Consider the following 22,947-nt stretch of genomic DNA (forward strand, 5'->3'; position numbering starts at 1 on the left):
AAGTAAGAAAAACTAAATAAACATTCTCAATAAAAGTCGATTCACGGTACCAAACATGTAACTATTGATGACACATTGATCAAAGATTGATATAAAAGGATTAAATTGACCAAAGAGATGATTAATTATGCTGTAACAGTTGCCATAACATTATTTCCTGGGTTGGTACCAATTCTACTTACCAAGTGATCAAAGATACTAAATTCATCCCTACCCCCCCCCCCCCCAAAAAAAAAAAAAATAATAAAAAAAAATAAAAAATAAAAATAAATAAATACAATAATAATAATAAATAAATAAATAATGATAATATTAATTAATCTCAACAAAAAGTAACAATAACAAACATCGATACACATTGAACCATTTATTACACATTTATCAAAGATCTATATAAATTGATCAAAGGGATGATTAATTACGCTAAAACAATAACCCAAACATTATTTCCTGGGTTGGTACCAATTTACCCCACGTGCCAATTACAAAAATATGTTTCCATAGCAATGCACTTCTCATGCCGAAATCCACGTGCTTTCCTTGAGCATGAAGCTTTTTCTCATTCAAGGCGTTCTCGCCGAAAGGTATAATACTTGTTATACAGAACTGCGGAATAGAATAAATAGTCGCTCTAAAAAAGGTGAGTCATAGACATTTTGTTAAGATATAATATTTGTAATACTCGTTTGTATTAAAATATGTTGTTTTTATGACGATTTTAGAGGAGACTACAGTTATATGACCTTTATTCTTATAAAAATGACGTAATTTTTATCATGAGTGAACATGGTGCCAAATATTTTTTCCCTATTTTTTTTCGTTGTTTTCCTCGAAACAATATTTTTTTTAGGAACATGACGTAAAAGTTTGTTAGGATCCAGGAGTCGCGTGGCATGAAATTTGATGAATAATTTGGCCCGAAGGAAGCTATGTTTCATCACTTGTCTGAAACTTCGTGTTGTTAATGCGTACATTATATTGCTTGTTGATAAAGACCCTTCAGTTAGGAATGCGGATTCCTGCGATGTTTCTTGCGATTCTGTAGTAAAATATATCTTTGGGTTTAGTTCTGACATTTCTTACACATGGATGGTTGAGCTAAGCATGTACTTTTAGTTAGATGCATTACACATGTCCACAGACGACATCCATTTCTACATTATACTCAAAATGTCCGCAGACGACAAACTCTAAATACCCGCAGACGACATGCTCTAAATAGCCGCAGACGACAGAAATAGCTGCAATTTACATACGTAATACTCTATCGCAGACAACATACATGACTATATTATACTCTAAATGTCCGCAGACGACATGTAAAGCTGTATTATACTCTAAATGTCCGCAGACGACTTGAATAGCTGTATTATACTCTAAATGTCCGCAGACGACTTGAATAGCTGTATTATACTCTAAATGTCCGCAGACGACTTGAATAGCTGTATTATACTCTAAATGTGCACAGACGTCTTGAATAGCCGCATTATACTCCCAATGTCCACATACGACATGTTAAGCTGTATTATACTCTAAATGTCCGCAGACGACATGTATACATTTTATTCTAAATGTCAACAGACGACAAGCATAGCTACATTATACTCTGAATGACAATAGTCGACATATATAGCTACATTATACTCAACATGTCAATTATGGCTATTTTTTAGTCTAAATGGTGCGTTTATATGCTATTTATCCTTATTTTTTTACCATACTGACATGAAATGTTCACTAACACAATAACCCAACACCAAGCCCCCCCCCCCCCCGAACCGCCCCCACCCCTCTCCCGGATCCGCAAATGAAGCATGCTCGGTGTATGTGTGTATGTTTGATTATCCATATCTAGACTACTAATAGATCTCTTTGTAATCGTTCATGTGTGTGTGTGGGGGGGGGTATAATCAACAATTACTCCATGTGATTGTGATTCATTCACAAAAAAACTTGCTAATTCATACACGCGTTTAAGCAGCATGTGTTCAATGACAGATGCTATCGAACTCGTGTTACCTGGTTGCTCGTAATACCCGACAGCCACATGGCTTATCGGTATAGCTGTGTTTTTATTTAGCACACAATGAGAGCAGACATTATTGAAATTGATGGTGAATGCGCTTTTATGTAGGAACGGCCCTGGCATTATTATTTCTGGTTAGAATATTCGTCATGTTTATGTGCTGTGTGAAATAATAGACATTTCACTAACTGAGCGAGTTGGAACACGTGGTATACGCCGTATAAACATTTTTCATTGAATTTATGTGCGGTTCATGGTTAACAGAATTATATGCCGTCGGCGTCAGCGCCATTTTTTCATGCAAACTGTTTGATGTTAGTAAGGAATGTCTGGCGAATCTTATTGGGTTTTACTCGAGGACCGGGAACAATGTATGTAATTGTGGCCTTAGCTTAATGCATTATAATATACATTTAAGAAATATAACACACCAGGGTCTTATGACATTATAAGGACCGGCCAGTCAGCCACCGAAAGTGTATATGGACCGAGGCGTTAGCTGAGGTCCATTCACCTTCGGGGGCTGACTGACCGGTCCTTATAATGCCATATGGCCCGAAGTGATGTGTTATATTTCTTATATTATACCGAACACTTTTCATTACCATTCAATATTTTTAAAGTTATTTAAATGTGTTTTATTGAACAAAGCTAATAATGTTTACTTGCGACAAGTTTTCGCCGTTGTGAAAAAAGCAAGCCGCACTTCAGCGGTCCATATAACATTTTTGGCGAGGTCCGGACCGGCCAAAAATATAATATGGACCGCTGACGTCATTAAACTGGATTTTCCTCAAAATACAGTGATATACGGACCGATCGAGTTTATATATACAAAGAAGGGACACATTTATGTGAGGTATAATATTGTAAAGAGTGCGTGTGGGGTAAATAGGGTGTTGGTGTTTGGGGGAGGGGGTTGAAGAGGGCACCCCCCCCCCCCCCCCCCCTGAATTGACCAAGTTAATTTTTATATCAATATACTAGAAAAAAAGCCAAAAATACATGAAAATGCACTGTTTTATAGCGAACAAATGTCTTTGAGGACGCCCAAACCCACTGTTCATCTTTAGAGCATAGTTTGTACTGCGAGTGATCTTGGAAAGTGAGCGCACGACCCAAACTTTGCACCTATCGAGCGTCTCAAGTGACATCATTTTTATTTTCCTTGAATAATAGTGCATTGCATCGCGATGTCCTGGTTATTTTTTTATTTTGACGGCGTCATAATTGTTACGTTTTCATGACGTCATGATTGCGCTCTTAGTTTTTAGCAAACGCCCTCAAATACCATGACAATAATGACGTAATTCTATTCAAAAATAAATAACGTGATGACGTCCCACTGTTATTGAGGTCAATTTCGGAGTTATTTTAATTTACGCAGATATGGCCATAACCTTACAGCCTAAGTCGTATTATTAAGACTTAGCTATTGTAAATGACGACGTGACGTCAGAGTTATCGTAGTTTCGAAGCCTCTATTTCTTACATATTACGTCTGCTATTATACAGTTTGTGTTGCAGTGACGTCAGAATTGACATATTTTCGATGACGTCATATCCGTATATTTCAGGTCAAGTATGCAGCTATTCTAATCACCTCGCCTCCAGACCCGTCGGATACAGCATGCGAGAGAGCCTGAAGTTGATTCTTCAACATGCAGTAACGAACACAACGTCACACGCTGACGCCGGCGCTCCGGCCGTCTTCGTGGGAGGACGGCGGCGGAACCGGAAGAAGCGGAAACCTAGAAATGGTTGAGCTATTTTTATGAATCAACGTTTTATCTATCATGGTGCAATAACATTAGTGATTAAAGACGGAGTATGTTAGTGGGTGTTTCGACCATATAATAACGCCATCCGAAAATATCACTAGGGTCGGGACTTCCCCGAACGGAGGGTTCTAACAATCCCTTATCTTTTATACTAGTGTAGTGTTTAGAGTCAGAAAAACAAAAATGGTTGCCTCCTTCTGTTGGGACTACCCCTCTATACCCCCCCCCCCCCCTCCATGCCACCCGCTTTTCCACATAGATACCTTCATTATGATCAAAATTGGTCTTAATTGGATGTAAGAAGGATGTATCTAATCGGATTAATAACTGACCAATAGGGTGAACGAAATCAATGACTTATGTCAATAACATTTTACTGAAGTTGAATGTTAAATCCACCCCTGTACTCTTGTTTTTGTAATACATTTTTGAGTTTATGATAATTCTTTTAACTCTTAAATTCGTTTTCTTTAATGTCACCAATATAAGCTGTACCAAACCGACATTGTTTTGAAAATTCTCAAGTTCTTACCCATTTGAGTACACCATTTAAGTCTCTGAATATTTGTTTTTATTCAGTTTGTATTTTTTATACTTAAACACAATTATGTACGAAAATCTCCGTTACAAGGTCAATAAATATGCAAAAAAAATGAACTGTTACACAAATGAGTAATTACTTAAAGGCACACACCATTGGTAGATGCAAACATTATATTTCTTTATTTTAATGAGTTTTATGTTGAATTAATTTGACTGAAATGATTAATACCACAAAAACATATGATTTCGGTACGTCTAAAACAAAATTAAGCTTTATTATAAAAATAAATTGTAATTTTTAGCTACGTGGCCACAAAATACACAGTTAAAATAGCGCCAAAATATCGCCGATATTTTTATATGTACCTTAATCAAATGTTCTTTGTTTGTTTTGATTAAAGTCAAATGACTTAAACATGAAAATGCTTTAAAATTAAGATAAAAACAAAACAACAACACTTTTTAGATCAACCGATATTTTTTTCCGACCGAGTTGAGGGCTGGGACCGGCCCCGTTCGTTCCCGAAGGCGAAAGGCATATTTACTTTACTGTTTGTATGCCTTTATGGTACATTTCTTGATCTAAAGCATTTTTTCTTCATTTTTTTTTGTAAAAGAAATATATCAATATAATACATGATGGGAATTTTTTTTTGATATAGTTAAAACATTAGCTTATAAGCCGCGGTTAAAAGGTGGTTTAAATATAAGTCATTTACTGATTAAGTTAAGCATTTTCGAAAAACTGGGGTTACAAATATCCAGTTAGATAAAGAATCATGGACCAATAAAACCCCGTTGGCTCGAACTCCAAGGGATCGGCAAAAATACCTCGAGGCTCGGGGAGTTCGAGCCAAGCGGGAATGATTTCCTTCAGTAGAAAGAAATCCGTCCTTTACATCCAGTTTGAGCCAACGAGGAAATCGAGCCAAGCGAGTTCGAGCCAACTATGTTCGCCTGAACATGAAAAAAATATTTCGTTTATTTGTGTTTGGCATGGTTTGTAATTCGTGTTAAAGATAAAACATGTTTTGTATTTTTATTTTTATTTCAGGCCAGGGAAAAAAGAAGTCGAAGGTCACAGCCGACTATAAGACTGACCCTCAATTCGTGGTAACATCCTTTATGCCCGACTTCGAGTACATCAAAGGTGAGTCCAGTTCGCGAGGCTGGGAGCTAAGATATTCATAGATATTATGGGTATGCGTACCGAACAATGCCTAAGTTTTAGCTTCTGCGTACCTGTACCGCGTACCATGTTCTCAAATTCCAAGTATTCCTTCAAAAGCCATTGGATGCCGAGCACCAATAACCATGTATTTTAGACTTCAAAAGATTGTCAAAAGACAGAACAGCTATGCACTAGTCAGCTGTAGAGCCACGCCCCCCCCCCCCCCTCTAGGGCCAGGGTATACCGGGAATAGCGGGGGTTCGGCCTTGTTTTAACCTTCCAGGTGGCTTCGCAGTGCCTGGGAAATGCGGTGGTTTTGTTTTCGCGCTGAAATAGCGGGAAATTGGCTTAATAGACTACCTATGATGTCCCCGGGGTGTGGGGGTATTTGACAGCGATTTTACCAGCAGTTTGTCGCCACAAGGCGGGAATGTTACCCGGGATTGGCTGGACCGAAAGTCAAAGCCCCCGCTATTTCCCGGATCTGGGGACGGCATGGTTACAATCGACTGATGCAATAGTTTAAGAGGCAGAAAAGTTTTTCGATTTCTGCGCGCTAAAGACAATAAGTTTGCTGCAAAACATATGTTTAAGCATATACAACTCAGAAAATTACAGAATGCCGTTAGGGCCATCGCCTGTGAATGTGTTGATCTGAAACGCGATACTCGATAGTACGATGATGATATTGCGAAATCACGAAACTACGATGGTGGAAACGCGATAGTACGATGATTAAAACGCGACAGTTCGATAACGAAAACGCGATAATACGACAGTACGATGATGATAATGCGATAAACTATCGTGTTTTCACCATCGTACTATCGAGTTTTCACCGTCGTTATATCGTGATTTCGTGTTTTCATCATCGTACGATCGCGTTTTCACCAACGTACTATCGCGTTTTTATCATCATACTGTCGTGTTTTCATCATCGTACTATCGCGTATTTATCATCGTACTGTCGCGTTTCATCATCGTACTGTCGTGTTTTCACCATCGTACTGTCGTGTTTTCATCATCGTACTTTACACGATAGTACGATGATGAAAACGCGATAGTACGTTGGTGAAAAAGCGGTAGTACGATGATGAAAACGCGATAGTACGATGATGAAAACACGACAGTACGATGATAGTTTGGAGCTCCTCGGCTATTTTATCGAAACGTTCTTTTCGATAAAAATGGCCGAGGAGTTCCGAATGCAATTAAATACCACGCAGTTTCACTAAAATGCATTGTTTTTGTTCAAGTATGTAATTCATGTCTGGGTCACAAACGCAGTTACGCGCGCTTCACAAACTTTCCAGACTTGCACAAGCCCCCGTGCGATAATACTGAATCAATGCTATTCATAAGAAGAAATACGAGTATGAATGGCCCGAGTCTGAAATGAAATTTAAAGGAAACATACTTGCAATGAATTAATTTTGAATAATACAGACTCTTCTATGTGAATTCCCACGCTATTCAAATATTACGATTGTTTGACTGTATAAAACTTAAGAAAGCCCATTTAGTTCCGCATATATTTTTTCACCGGTTTGAGTTCGTAACGAATTACAGGCAAACCCCTTTGGCTCGAACTCGATTGGCTCGATTTCCCCGTTTGCTCGAACTGGATATTAAAGCTGCACTCTCACAGATTTACCGTTTTTTTATTTTTTGTCTTGGAAAGAGCAAATGTTTGAGTAAATATCTGCACACCAATGATATAAGATTGCTGACAAAAAATCAGATCGCAAATTTGCATATTTCCGATCGAAAATCAATGTTTATGGCTAACGGTTTAAGAACTATGCACAAAACATTAATGTTTGAACTTAAATATAAAAATCTGCGATCCAATTTTTGTTTGCAGTCATATTACACTGCTTTCCATGAATTTTCGCAAAAAAAGGCTCGTTCCACGACGAAAAATAAAAAAGTTGTCAAAACCTTCAATCTGTGAGAGTGCAGCTTTAAAGACCGATTTCATTTTACTGAATGTTAGCATTCCCCGCTTGGCTCGAATTTCCCGAGGCTCGAGGTATATTCGCTGGTCCCTTCGAGTTCGAGCCAACGGTGTTAAAATATGCGTCCGTAGAGAATTTAATCCAGAAAATCCACACTGAATCTATGCATGATTTTTTTGCGGAATTTTTTGATCTCCAGCTCTCATCATAGATTATGGAGATTATTTTTTCAAAATCACGTTGGAGTTTGCTGTTCGCTCTATTTGTTTTTGTTTATTTCCTAATTCAGTTTATTGCTTTTGGTTTCAAAACATTTATTTGGACCCCATAAGACTTATTTATTCTTAAATATAAATCGACAATACGTTTTTATTTAAATATGACGTTGTTTTTTTTAATTTAAAAAGAGAGTTGTAAACTCATTTTCGAGTTGCCAATATTGTAAAACTATCATATTTACAGCACATTAAAGCTGCACTCTCACAGATATACCATTTTTACAACTTTTTTTTTATTTTTTTGTCATTGAAAGAGCAAATTTTTGCATAAATATCTGCAAATCAATGATATAAGTTTGCTGACAAAAGATCAGATCGTAGATTTTCATATTTCCGTTCGAAAATAAATGTTTTATGGCTAAAACCGTTACTAAAATGCATAAACCATCATTTTTTTTTACTTAAATGTAAAAATCTGCGATCTATTTTTTTTGTCAGCAGTCTTATATAACTGGTTTCCATGTTGTTTTTTTGCAAAAATTGGCTCGTTCCAAGTCAAAAAATAAAAAAAAGTTGTCAAAACGTTCAATCTGTGAGAGTGCAGCTTTAAGAATTATTTGCATAATTAATGTATGAAACTTTTATTTCGTCCCGCGGTATATTGCAGATGTTGCCCCAAAGCGAAAGTACCCTCTCGTGACATGTGTAGATCTAGAAGATCCTGTATTCGTTTATGACGTCACTTCCGGCCGGAAACATGGCGACAAGGAATCGGACAAGGATTCGCTGTACAACAGCAGTGAAAACTTGGTAAAAATCGGTTACGCTCCTTGTTTAATAACGATTGATTACAAAAAAGTGTTCGTATGTTACTCCTAAAATACAATTATAAATATCTAGATGGACGGCTATCTAAAAATTTAGGCCAACTACTCATTCAAGACTAACAACTCTTCTTTTCATCCAGTCAACGGTCAAGGCCAGGCTGGACAGCGGTTGTGAAGTGGACATGCCATCAGACAACGACTCCATTGACAACCCGAATGGTCAGTAGTTAAATTGTTTTTATTTCAGCATTCTTAGATTGAAGGATTAAAAAAAGTTAAAGGGGTTGATTAGAGTAAGCCGTCGTAGCTCAGTGGATACGACGCTTGATTGCAATTTTGGCGACACAAGTTCGAACCCGGTCTCCGACACATCTTTTCTTTACATTTTGGTACTTTTTTACAATTATGATATCAAAGCGTAACACTTCTATTAGATAAATGTCCTGAGATTCGTTACGGAAAAAAACAACTTTTTTTGGTGCCAATCTGGGGTACAGTCGCTTTAATTTAATGTTCGATAAGGATTTCTCCATCCGGACCGGACACACATGCTTGATATTTTTCCTAGCATATTTCAAATTACTTTTTTGTGAGAATATTATGTAGAAAATACAATAAAAACGCATTTTTAAATAGTGCATTTCACGTATCAGCGCATGCGATGATGTTTACTGACGTCATGGCGCGCAGTAATTTTTATTCACTGCATACGTCAAGAAATTCTTTCAATATCACGTCTTTTAAGTGTTATTTTGAGCTATTACGTGTCAAGTTAATGTTAACTTAATGGAACGTATCTATTGAAATATTATAGTTATGCTTACATAAAGTATATATAAAAGAAATAAAAAATATTACGTCACAGCGCGTGACTCATCTGGCATGTGCTAAAATAACCGGAAATGCCTATCCGGTGTGCTAGAATATAAGTTTCTCTCACCTCAGATAAGTAGATCCAAAAATTTTAACCATGCTAGAAATTCTGATTCTTTTAATGAGCCGTACCCCCTTAATTTTCTAACATAGTATGATAATGACAAAAAAACATATCCTAAAATCTAAAACAGTTTATTTTATAGTCGACAGAATAAAGAAAGGTGAGCTATCACGAACGCACAGTCGCGATTCTGGTATGTTCGATGACGTCATTGACGACACTTCCTATGACGTCACCACTGCAAATGGTCAAGCGAATGACAACGACCATGATGACATCATTGACGACGATGCTTCTGATGACGTCAGCACAGATGACGTTGCTGCTGCAGATGAATCGGAAACAGACGAAGGGTTAATCTCCTGCTCTGATACGGTACTTGGAATTGATTGGTTGTTTACTTTCAAAATTAAAAGTTTTCAACAAAGGACCGGTTTGAGCAACAGGAATTTGACTCAGTGATTGGTCTGAAATGATTTAAGTCATTTAAAATCAAATCCTGACAAAAATTTCAATTTCGGACAAAAACCTTGTCACTTGTAATATCCTTAAAGAAATGAGCGGCGCTACTGACATGCCCAAACGCGGTAAGTCAAATTCGATTGCAGTTTTCTTTTAAACAACCAAATAAGTCAATCGAAATATTGCAGCCCCGAGATGGCCTAATAGTGTTATTACTTTTCAAACTCTTGAGTCTGTTATTTGGTGAAGTAGACACTATTAAAACATGTTAGAGGGATTGAACATAGTTGAATAATGATCTTAAAGGCATAGTTTAAGGAATGCCTGGCATGATAATCCCCTGCTGTGCATCTCCTGTTAATTGCACTGTTGTCATAGTAGGGGCCAATTTTCTGTGTATTTGTTTATTGCCTCAGTGCCATTTAGGGTCCATTTTTTTATAATAAAACATCGAAAACTGCACAGCAGGTTACTGGATGTGTACAAATACAAGTTTTGTTGTTGTTGATTTTTGGGGGTGGGGTGGGGGGTGGATGGCGTCACTTATATAAGAAGGCTTAAACTAGGCTTTTAAAGCTGCACTCTCACAGATTGACAGTTTTGCATATATTCATGTCTTTACGTTTCTTTTGTACCAGATCCAGCTGATTTTGGTATCCATGTCTTCAATTCATTTTTTTTTTGGGGGGGACGTGGGGCTTAAACTAGGCTTTTAAAGCTGCACTCTCACAGATTGACAGTTTTGATTATATTCATGTTTTTATGGTTTTAGGCTGGAGGCCTTTCATTGAATAAGCTTTCGGTCGTTCGTTATGTTTCTTTTGTACCAGAATCAGCTGATTTTGGTATCCATGTCTTCAATTCAATCATAACATAATTCACAATAAAACAGATTTCAAGTGTTTGAACAACTGCCAAACTCTTTCATAAAGTGTTAGCTATAAAACATCAATTTTAGATCGTTTGTTAGTTTGTTAGTTATCTTGTATCCTGGTTTCCAGACAATTACGCAGAAATTGGCTCATTCCAAGTCAAACACAAAAATACGTTATCAAAACGGTCAATCTATGAGAGTGCAGCTTTAAAATGTTATACAAAATTCCTTATATTGCTACTTTTTTAAGCTGTACTCTCACAGATTGAACGTTTTGACAACTTTTTTGTCTTGGAACGAGCAATTTTTTTTCGTAAATATCTGCAAACCAGTGGTAAACGACTATCGACAAAAGATCAGTTCGCAGCTTTTCATACTTCCGTCCCAAAATTGATGTTTTATGCACTTTTCTTAAACCGTTAGTAACAGTTGAAGCCAAAACATTAAATTTGGAACGGAAATATGAAAAACTGCGATCTTTTGTCAGCAGTCTTTCGCCACTGGTTAGCAAATATTTACGCAAACTTTTTCATATTCGAAGACAAAAAATAGTTGGAAAAACGGTAAAACTGTGAGCGTGCAGCTTTAAGCAAATAACTTTTTTCTCCCACTATTTTCTATTTTATTACAACTTTTCTATTAGACACTTCTTGTGAGCCTGAACACATTTGACGCCAAAACTAGTACCAAACTACGGTACGAAGGCCACTTCTGATAAATGTCTGACTTAAACTAGTTAAATTCTTAATAAATAACTAATTAATACGTACTTGATTTAGATCAGTCAAGCAGAAAGCGTCCAAAACGTGTCTGATGTCGAAAACTGCAACGTTGATGATGTCATCGATAATGTGACGTCACTGGAAAAGGAAGAGCGGGCTATTCTTGATGAATTCGAAGAACAGTTTGAGGAAATCGATCTAAATGAAGAGAAACAAGATATTATCGGTAATAATTTTGAACATGTTGTTTTTTAAAAAGTTCGCCGAAGTCCGCTAGATTTTGATTTGATAATTTTTAAGCATGATTTGAAATACTTCAACAAACTCATTTTCAAAAATCGGACTATTTCATTATTTGATATTGTTTAATTAGTTGCTTTTTGCCATAAAATAATTATATGAAATGGAGAGAGCTTGGTTATTTTATTATTAGCAAATGAATTTAGTCCTACATAAATGATTACTCTATAACATGTTGCCTTTTTATCGACTAAATCTTTCAGAAATCGGCGATGGATATCTCCCACTCTCTGAAGAGCTTGCCCAAGCAGAAGTTTCCGGCCTCAAAACCGACGACCCTGTTGCTAGGGACGCCGAAATGGTATCCATGGAAACGGAGTCGGGTGTGGCCCCAAGTCAAGAAGGGGATGTGGCTCGGAAAGGGAAAGATGACATTGGACAACTTTCAGGGCCAGATCGATTTCTCAAATTGGTATGTCGAGATGATGATTCCGAAAATAGAATCGATCTTTTTTTCATAGACACTTTCACACACTTTCATGTTTATTTTAAGCTCTACTGGCCAAAGGCTGGATTAGCTCATGGCCTTATGCCATGGCGTGGTGCGGTCGTCCGTAGGTCCGTTCGTCCGTAAACAACTGATTGATAACGCGATAAAGTCTGAAGTTTTATTTATCTTAATCAAACTTATAAAGTAGTTAGGTATTCATGAGAGCTGGGTCCCGTGTTTAACCAGCCATATCCGTCCATCTATTACGGAAGTATTGCCCTTGAAATGATCAAAATAGCTATTTTTGCCTGTTAAAGCTGCACTCTCACAGATATGCCATTTTTTCAACTTTTTTATTTTTTGTCTTGGAAAGAGCAAATTTTTGCGTATTTATCTACAAACCAATGATATAGGATTGCTAACAAAAAATCAGATCGTAGATTTTCATATTTCCGTTCGAAAATTAATGTTTTATGGCTTAAACCGTTTAAGAAAAATGCATAAAACATCAATATTTGAACTTTTATATAAACATCTGCGAACTAATTTTTGTCAGCAGTCTTATTTAACTAGTTTCCATGGATTTTCGCAAAAATTGGCTCGTTCCAAGACAAAAAATAAATAAGTTGTCAAAACGTTCCATCTGTGAGAGTGCAGCTTTAAGAAATACAAAGACAACACCTATTAAGTGGTTGAAGAAATATTTTTTCTTATTCACTTCCTTGAACGACTAAGAGAGAAAACATGTAGTGACAGAGTGAAGTTGTTTACTCCCTTGCGTTTGAAAAAGAGTACAGTTTTCTCCCTTGCTTTTGAAAAAGAGAACAGTTTTCTCCCTTGCATCTGGAAGAGTTCAGTTTTCTCCCTTGCTTTTGAAAAAGAGTACAGTTTTCTCCCTTGCATTTGGAAGAGTACAGTTTTCTCCCTTGTATATGGAAGAGTTCAGTTTTTTTCCCTTGCTTTTGAAAAAGAGTACAGTTTTCTCCCTTGCTTTTAGAAATGAATACAGTTTTCCCCGTGCTTTTGGAAAAGAGTGTTATTTTTAAAAGGACTCAATGCTATGGCGTTGTGTCTGTCGTATGTTTGTCTGTCCTTGCGTCCCCTATAAGCTATTGTATGTATACGCGATACCTTCCTCAGTTATGATTGTATACAGTGGTTAGATTTCCATGAACGCTCAGCAATCCTTTCCTAATTCAGCCAGATCCGCCCATGCATGACTGTATAGCAGCCCTTGAAATGGTGTAGCCTTTTCAATTGTATGAGTATAAAAGTAAGAGGGAGATAACTTACACAGAGAGCTGTGTATTATTGTTTTGATTATATCCCTTTGCCTTTTGTGAAACATATGGTTCACTAATTAGAAAATTGCATATTATCAGTATCAGTGTGTGTATGCCACGTGATAAATTACGTCACATGTGCTTCGTCGAATACGAACTTTATGCTTAAAATGAAGAATTAAAACAAAGATAACTTTTCTTTTAATACACCATTTTAAATGCAACAAAGGGAAGTCTATGCCGCTTAAGGAACCCCGCCTTCGTTTTTTAACGGAGTTGTTGAAGTGTTTTAAGAAACTTAAATCTCAATCAAACTCTGGTGAAGACCGAAAGCGGGGCTACGTAAGCGACGTAAACTGCGCTATGTTTCATTTGAAATAGTGAAGAAATAGTAAAGTTATCTTTGTTTAAAGTCTTCATTCGAAGCAATGTATTACCTTGCCATGTAGCATGTATGACGCCGTTTTTCACGTGATATACACACACTAAGTATGTTAATTCTTGGGATAAAAACACACCAGAAATACATGCCAGTATAGCGTAGGCCCTCATGGGCCTCTTGATTCACAACTAATCTAATATATGCTATTATAGATAGACTACTTTTGCAATTTACCGGTTGATTCTACTAATGATTTAAACAACATCAACAATAACCCTTATTATTTCATTTTATTGCTGTGTGTTTAATTCATGCTCTATATACTATTTTTTTCTTCTTGTTTTTCTTTTGTATATTCCGTTTAAATATATTGATTTAAAGTATCGAGAAATCTAATTTCGTAGCTCAAATAGCGCGATATTTTTTTGTTTTAAAAACACACTGCACCAATAATCCTTTGTTATCATCAAGTGGCAATTTTTATTTAAATATTTACCTCCCAGTAAAACTTGTTTACAAAATATGCCATCGACTATAAATGCCATTGATGTAACAGCCTGTTTCTATTTTAAAATTCAAAAACAATAAGTAGTTCCGAGGTTTCTGGAATTTCAAAACAATTTCGTTTATAAAAATTATATATTTAATATATATATATACATATATATACAATTATCAGCAGAATAAATGCATACATCGTGAAGCACAAATTATTGTCAAAATCGGACACCATTTCAAAAAAATATCTAACACGGATTGTGCTTTTAAAGAACGTTTTTGTTTCAAAAGCGCTATGAATAGTTGAAATAAATGATAAGAAAGATAAATAATTGTTTTAGGAGGAGGAAGAGGACGACATTATTTTTGACCTTTCTCAACTGGAACTTAATAACTGTGAGGGCGAACTTTCGGCCATCAAAGATTTACAAAGGCAAACAACAGCAGGCTCTTGTAAGTATAAACTCAAATTTCAATTCATTAATTGTTTAGTTGGATTGGTTGCTTTTACTGCAGAAAAAATACTAGGAAATTTCAAAGGCTGATCACCAGTGACGTCATCTGTAACCTTATCAGCGGTCAAAAACTTGACCGTTGGTCATTTACATATATGTCGAAGGTTGATCACCAGTGACGTCAACTTTGACTTCGTTATCGTTCAAAAAGAACACATTGGTCATTTATTTCACCTTAGAAGATTTTACCATGCAAATTAAACCCAATAATGTTCATAATTGCAATTCAGGGTTGAGAGGGCGAGGGAGAGAGCAGGGTTTGAGGGAGTGGGGGGTAATCTCGGATGATGTAAATGGATTGTTTACAAGTAGCATTCAGTGAAGAAAAAACTTTCAAAATGTACAATGTAATTATGCCGGTTAGGCCATTATAATTTTTAAACAACTTGACCATTAGCCAAACAATGGGTTGATTGTTCAGAACTATGTTAAATTTAACAACGTGATTAACAACATTGTTGTTAACTTTTAAACGTTAACTAGTTGAAGATATGTTAACATGTTTATTTTAAACAAGCACAGCTGAAATATTTTTTCACAAATCTTGTTAAAAGTACGGCAGATCACAAATGTATCCAGTAAAGATTTTAAAGTTAACAACGATGAGTTAACTAGGTTGTAAACTTTAACAATCTGCCGATTATTAAGAAGCACAAGGTTTTGGCTAGACAAGAGCCACACAACAAAATAACAAAGACCGATAAAACAAACATCTTAACTTATAAATGTTTTGGTTAAAGGAACTAGACACCAAATGATAGAATTGGAAGAAAGAAAGAAAATTGTAAAAAACTAACCTAAAATTGATATCGCTGTGTACAACGCATTGAATCTTACTTTATTGATATGTATCACATCGCTTACTTTACATCTTTCGCAGTTTTTGCGTATTTTTTTCCCATTAAATTTGCAGGCTTTGTCTACCACGGACATCCAATTTAATTTAAAAATATTTATAGTACCCATCACGTGACTTTTGCATACTCAATTTAATCACTACAAACTGGAAAACCATTATGCGGAAGTTTTTAAAAGGGTATACAAACTCAGCTGATACAGAGACAAAGGATTCTTTTATTTAGTGTCGGCCTCATTATTCTAGGCTTGCTTTGTGGAATTAATGTATTTTTCGGTTTTGTATCATCTGGTGTTTAGCCCCTGTAATACCGCATTGGACAATTAACGAAACAGATGTTGACTGGGGGTTTTAGGGTACATTGAACTCAACTTCTAGTCGCATCATAATGGCTTAAGTACTTGTTGAAGTAATGCTCTTTGGTATGCATTGACAATATCTGTTTTTTGCTCTGCGAGTTTTTTTAAAATAAAAAAAAATATTTACCCTAACCCTCGAAATTACATTACTTGAAAGAATGCGTTAACCGTTAATTCAAAAAATTGTAATTATTTCTTAAGCAAAAATCGTTACCTTTGAATAATGCAGAGTGTATCTGTCAAAAGTTTCTTGGGGAAATCTCAATGAGAAACATCAGGCTTAAGATAACAGGTGCCTGGTTAATAGGTGTTCACCACCGAATTATTTGTTTTTCCGGCATAAAATGTATTCGAAGCTCCGTAGTTGCGAAGCTCTGAGTGGTTTCAACTGGACTGGTTTAGATGTGTTTTCGTGTGAAGTGAAGGATATTTTATAATGTTGCATTTATTGTGATTATGCTGTAAAATTAACCCATACGAGAAGGTGAGGTTTGCTTTGATTTGAATACGTCTGAAACAATCAGGGTATTGGTTAATATTAATTTAGTCAAAATGCTTTCAATATTGGCCTGGGTTACGTGGTATTCAATATTCAACTTAAGTTAATTTTACGGCCATCCATCATTGACTTCATTTATTCTATTGGTCAATTATTGATAACAAGTAATCCGATTAGCTACATCTCTCATAAATCCAATTAAGACCAATATTGAATACCAGCCATGGTGTTTGAGATCCAATACATGCAAAATAATGTCAATTATGGATGCATGGTGATTACAAAGTATTTTGTTACAACTTCAATTTTTGTGTGTGTAGAATGGTGTTGTTTTTAACCAAAATAATACATAAATGACCTTCGAAGATGACATAATAAGGCATTATAGCTCAGTTTAAACTAAAATAACTAAAGAATTGTGTGTACTTTAATATCCCGTTTCCAGTACTATTGTATTTTTATCACGTTTTCTGTACATTTGTTTCTCATTTACAACTCTAGTACAAATGTATTTTAACCACATTTACAATACAATTGTAGTTTTATCCACGTTTCCATGTAATTTAACCACGTTTACAGAACAATTTTAGTTTTACCCACGTTTCCATGTATTTAAACAACATTTACATTACATTTTTAGTTTTATCCACGTTTCCATGTATTTAAACCACATTTCAAGTACAATTGTAGTGTTTTTTACGTTTCCATGTATTTTAACCACGTTTACAGTACAATTGTAGTGTTTTTTTACGTTTCCATGTATTTTAACCACATTTCAAGTACAATTGTAGTGTTTTTTTACGTTTCCATGTATTTTAACCACGTTTACAGTACAATTGTAGTGTTTTCCAGGTTTCCATATATTTTAACCACGTTTTCAGTACAATTGTAGTTTTATCCACGTTTCCATGTATTTAAACCACGTTTCCCGTATAATTGTAGTTTCATCCACGTTTCCATGTATTTAAACCACTTTTCCCGTATAATTGTAGTGTTATCAACGTTTCCGTGTATTTAAACCACTTTTCCCGTAAAATGGTAGTGTTATCAACGTTTCCATGTATTTAAGCCACGTTTCCCGTATATTTGTAGTGTTATCCACGTCTGCATGTATTTTAACCACGTTTCCAGTACAGTTGGATTTTAACAGTGTAACCAGCACATTATTCTATGTATAATTATGTTTCCAGTTTTATATCCGACGGTTCTGGAGAGCGATGGACCCATACAGATCCCCATGGACTTGCTGATCGACGACGACAAGGAGGACGAGGTGCTGTTTGATGCCAGCGCCCGTCGGGACCTGAATATCACGTGCAATCCGCTTTACGAACAGACTCTGAAGGAGGAAGAAAATGACAAATTTTCGCTGAAAAGTTTTCAGAGCGGATTCCAGACGAATTTCGACAACGTCAACTTTATTCAGGTCTGTAGGAACACATTTCTGTACATGTTCTCGTCTAACTGGCATGTCCCTTCGCTTTAAAGTGTTTTGTTTCGTACGGTTATTTTAGTTATTGGCATAAAAATATAGTTCTTCAAAACCTGACCTATTTCTTTGAGTATTTAATTGTAATGAAAATAAAGTCCATTGCATTGGTACACACGAAAATAACAGAAGAGCCGTTTTGGAATTATATTGTTTAAATGCATGATTTCAAATTGTTTACATCAACCAATTAAAAACCTATATACTAGTATTTGATGGGAATGCTCTCCTGCTTTGGTGTCATCATTCAGGACTCCTCGGCCATTTTTAGCTTGTATGTGTTGATATTTGTTTAAATTGATTGCCAGTGAAGTGTATTATTGCAAAGATAATTAAGATTTCCAAGAGTTAAGTCATTAAGTTTAACTGACTGCTAAATTAAATCACTACGCGATCTACTTGCAGCGGACTTAAACACGCGTAGTAGTTTTATTTAGCAGTTAAACTTTATGACTTTACTTTTGGAAATCTTAATTATCTTCGCAATAATACACTTCATTGGCAATCAATTTAAACTTAGATCAACACATCACTACTTCAACTGATGTACCGGCATACATCCGAGGTTGTTTTTGAAAAAAAATGGCCGAGAAGTTCCGAATGGTGGTGTCATATGACAGGAGTACAGTCCCTTGTAACTCTACATAGTGTTGGTCAGTGAACCGAATCGCTGTGTTGAGAATTTCTTTTGAGATACTTTCGGAAACTTGAACATTTTTTCAACTAGACAGCATGTTCAGAGCAGGATTTTGGTTGTTTTGACCGATTCGAGGGTAATACAAAATATGCATGTAGACTGCATGATTCTTTTCAACTTTTTATTTGGATACTTTTCTTGGCATGTTTTTCGTACTCAAAACTTTTCGATCAAATTGAAGTTATTTTTCTTTTAAATAATTCGAAATTTTCTGACTTTGATTTTTAAACTGCAGTAACTCATTTCTTGTGCTAGATTTTTGGTAAGGTTCAACTTTACCAAAAATCAAATTTATCTGAATATTTTATGTTTTATATTTTTAGGTTAAAATCACTAAAAGTTTTACAGGTCATATGAAACCAGAGCAGGAGTTCTTTACTTATGCAACTTATGTATTTTTATTTATTTATGAATATTAGGCCTTTTCAATGATTTTCCAAATATCTCAATTTGGTTTTAAAATATTTACCAATTTCAGATCCCGACGACGTCGGCATCAAAACCGTCGAAGGAATCTTCCCCGCTTATAAAGAACCGCTCGTCGGAAAGTGCTGACGAAGTTGCATGTTGCGTTATTCTTTAAGACGGAACAAAGTTCAAAATAACAAAGTGTAATTGCTTGCAAAGTTATTGTCAATCACGAATGAATAACAAATATCAAACTGATATAAGGATAAATAATTTACCAAACAAAGCTTTAAAAAATCGTCAATCGTGTATACCTAAAAATACGTTTTGATAATTGTAAATACGCTTTTGTTGTGGACATAGTTAGTATCATTACTTCTTAGCAAATAAAAGAAAACAAAACGAAAACTAACACTACAATTATTTTGTGACTTTATGGTAGCATTTCAGGAGATGTCTAGCTACTGATGTTATATGTATGCTAATGAGTTAATAATTTAAAATCCCCTTACTTATTCGGTATGTTAAAACATCTCATCTCTCAAACATTATATTTTGTGTTTTAATTATTTAAAATATGTAAATTAAGAATAACATGTTTAAAGTGCCATACAAACTTATATTGTACGAGTTATGTGTTTAAAAGTCATGGAAAAATGAAGCGGTTCTTCAAAGCTTTGATACGAATTGATCTGCGCCTTAATACCCGTTAATGTATTTTGATGCCTTTTAAGTTTGCATTTAAAAAAAACAAACAAAAATAATAAAATGAGACAAATACACAAAAACAGTTTAATTCATCGTCTTTTCATTTCATGATTTATGAATCATGCTTTATAGTTATTTATTTTAGCATTCAAATACCGAAAAATAATTTGTAAGGAGTGGACATGAATTATGCATTTTCTTCTCTTATAGTTGGGTTCCGTTTATTTTTCATTTCATTGTTAGAAATTACAATGCACTAACTTTCATTATATATGTAAACATTGATCTTAATATTTTGATTGCCTTTAACGTTTTATCATCATGCTACTTTTTGTGTTACCAAAGTAGACGAATACTTAACAACAAGAGTTCAATTAAAATCTATTACATGAAAAATCTTTGTAAAAGGGCGATATTTCCCCCACATAACAGCCCCAATATCAGATTAAATGAGTCTGAAATTATGTGGAGAAAATATAGCCCTGCCCCTAGGTGATACTCATGGTGCAATATTAAATCCTTCAAAATGAAGAGTAATGGCTCTTCCGGATAAGCAATGAGTATTGTAGAAATCGGGATGCTGAGAATAATAAATAACGAATATTTTTAATGATAGATTGCATACATAGTTAATGCTTGCCATGTTCAAACAATACATGTAAAAATTATCTGTAAATGTATTGCTGAATTCTAAAATGTGTCGCCCCCATGATATTTTTTTTTGCTTTGCAATAAAAAAAAGAAATAGTATGCTATTTGTTTTGAATCGTGTATATGATCTGTTTGTGGTGTTTTGTTTGTTTGTACTCGTTCAAAGTCTACTGCACTTTCCTTGCGCATCTAAACAGGGATAGTGTTTGCCCTACATTTTGCAGTCAATTAAGGGCGCTAGATTTTCAAATTGTTTATTTTTATGCCCCCACAAAGTGGCGGCATATAGGGTTGCCCTTGTCCGTACGTACGTACGTACGTACGTACGTCTGTCTGTCTGTCTGTCTGTACGTACGTACGTCCCGAAGATTGTTTCCGATCTAATTCTTGAAAACCGTTTGTCCAATCCTCACCAAACTTTAAACACATGTTTGTGACCATAATATCTTGATCAAGTTCGATAGTCATGGAAATCGCTTTAGTCATTTAGGAGTTACGGCCCTTTTTTGCCAAAAATACTTCAAAAATATATTCCGATCTAATTCTTGAAAACCGTTTGTCCAATCCTCACCAAACTTTAAACACATGTTTGTGACCATAATATCTTGATCAAGTTCGATAGCCATGGAAATCGCTTTAGTCATTTAGGAGTTACGGCCCTTTTTTGCCAAAAATACTTCAAAAATATATGTTTCCAATCTAATTCTTGAAAACTGTTTGTCCAATCCTCACCAAACTTTAAACACATGTTTGTGACCATAATATCTTGATCAAGTTCGATAGTCATGGAAATCGCTGTAGTCATTTAGGAGTTACGGCCCTTTTTTGCCAAAAATACTTCAAAAATATATGTTTCCAATCTAATTCTTGAAAAGTATGTGTCCAATGTGGATCCAACAAGTTTTTTCCTGCCTGAATGGCGCCATATAACCTATACAGTCTTGCGATGCCGTAAAACCCAACTCAACTCAACTTATCCTATATGTGCAGATTATCCTGAATAATCATTATGGCTTATTTTCTGTGACAAAAAATCGAAGTGGGGGCATCCGTGTCCTATGGACACATTTCTAGTTTTATCTGTAACGAATCGTCACGCTTGGCTGAGGACAACTATTCGTGATTAAAGTCGAAGTACCTCTGAATAAGATTTAGTGACCTATTTTCATACACTAAGGATTAAAGTCCTAGTACCTCTGTATTAGATTGAGTGATTTATTTTCAAACAATAAAGTTTAAAGTCCCTGTATATCTGTATTAGATAAAGTGACCTATTTTCATACAATAAGGATTAAAGTCCCAGTACCACTGTATAAGATTGAGTGATCTTTTTTCATACAATAAGATTTAAAGTCCCTGTATCTCTGTATTAGATTGAGTGACCTATTTTTATACAATAAGGATTAAAGTCCAAGTATCTCTGTATTAGATTGAGTGACCTAGTTTCATACAATAAGGATTTAAGTCCCTGTATCTCTGTATTAGATTGTGTGACCTAGTTTCATTAAATAATGATTTAAGTCCCTGTATCTCTGTATTAGGTTGAGTGACCTATTTTCATACAATAAGGTTTAAAGTCCCAGTATCTCTGTATTAGGTTGAGTGACCTATTTTCATACAATAAGGATTAAAGTCCCTGTATCTCTGTATTAGATTGAGTGACCTATTTTCATACAATACGGATTAAAGTCCCAGTACCTCTGTATTAGGTTGAGTGACCTATTTTCATACAACAAGGATTAAAGTCCCAGTATCTCTGTATTAGATTGAGTGACCTATTTTCATACAATACGGATTAAAGTCCCAGTATCTCTGTATTAGGTTGAGTGACCTATTTTCATACAATAAGGATTAAAGTCCCTGTATCTCTGTATTAGATTGAGTGACCTATTTTCATACAATACGGATTAAAGTCCCAGTACCTCTGTATTAGGTTGAGTGACCTATTTTCATACAACAAGGATTAAAGTCCCAGTATCTCTGTATTAGATTGAGTGACCTATTTTCATACAATAAGGTTTAAAGTCCCAGTATCTCTGTATTAGATTGAGTGACCTATTTTCATACAATACGGATTAAAGTCCCAGTATCTCTGTATTAGATTGAGTGACCTATTTTCATACAATAAGGATTAAAGTCCCAGTATCTCTGTATTAGGTTGAGTGACCTATTTTCATACAATACGGATTAAAGTCCCAGTATCTCTGTATTAGGTTGAGTGACCTATTTTCATACAATACGGATTAAAGTCCCAGTATCTCTGTATTAGGTTGAGTGACCTATTTTCATACAATACGGATTAAAGTCCCAGTATCTCTGTATTAGATTGAGTGACCTATTTTCATACAATAAG

At 35.3% G+C, this 22,947-nt stretch overlaps 1 protein-coding gene across 1 annotated transcript; it reads left to right on the top strand.

The window, feature by feature from the left end:
• The first annotated feature begins 520 nt into the window (after positions 1-520).
• Positions 521-20,691, top strand: LOC128218591 (uncharacterized). The gene is made up of 11 exons (XM_052926296.1): positions 521-640; positions 3,604-3,786; positions 5,405-5,500; positions 8,365-8,507; positions 8,665-8,743; positions 9,604-9,836; positions 11,577-11,745; positions 12,023-12,231; positions 14,754-14,865; positions 17,832-18,067; positions 19,306-20,691. Exons 1-11 carry the CDS (start codon positions 547-549, stop codon positions 19,408-19,410), a joined length of 1,659 nt encoding a protein of 552 aa, XP_052782256.1. The 5' UTR covers positions 521-546; the 3' UTR covers positions 19,411-20,691.
• The last annotated feature ends 2,256 nt before the right edge of the window (positions 20,692-22,947 follow it).

The sequence above is a fragment of the Mya arenaria genome, chromosome 14 (assembly GCF_026914265.1).
Source record: "Mya arenaria isolate MELC-2E11 chromosome 14, ASM2691426v1".
NCBI lineage: Eukaryota > Metazoa > Mollusca > Bivalvia > Myida > Myidae > Mya > Mya arenaria.

Excerpts from the sequence above, each read along its gene's own strand:
- LOC128218591 (XM_052926296.1), top strand. The coding sequence starts at position 547 with ATGAAGCTTTTTCTCATTCAAGGCGTTCTCGCCGAAAGGTATAATACT. Across the intron at positions 641-3,603 it reads AAATAGTCGCTCTAAAAAAG|GTCAAGTATGCAGCTATTCT; the intron begins GTGAGTCATAGA and ends CGTATATTTCAG. Across the intron at positions 8,744-9,603 it reads CTCCATTGACAACCCGAATG|TCGACAGAATAAAGAAAGGT; the intron begins GTCAGTAGTTAA and ends TTTATTTTATAG.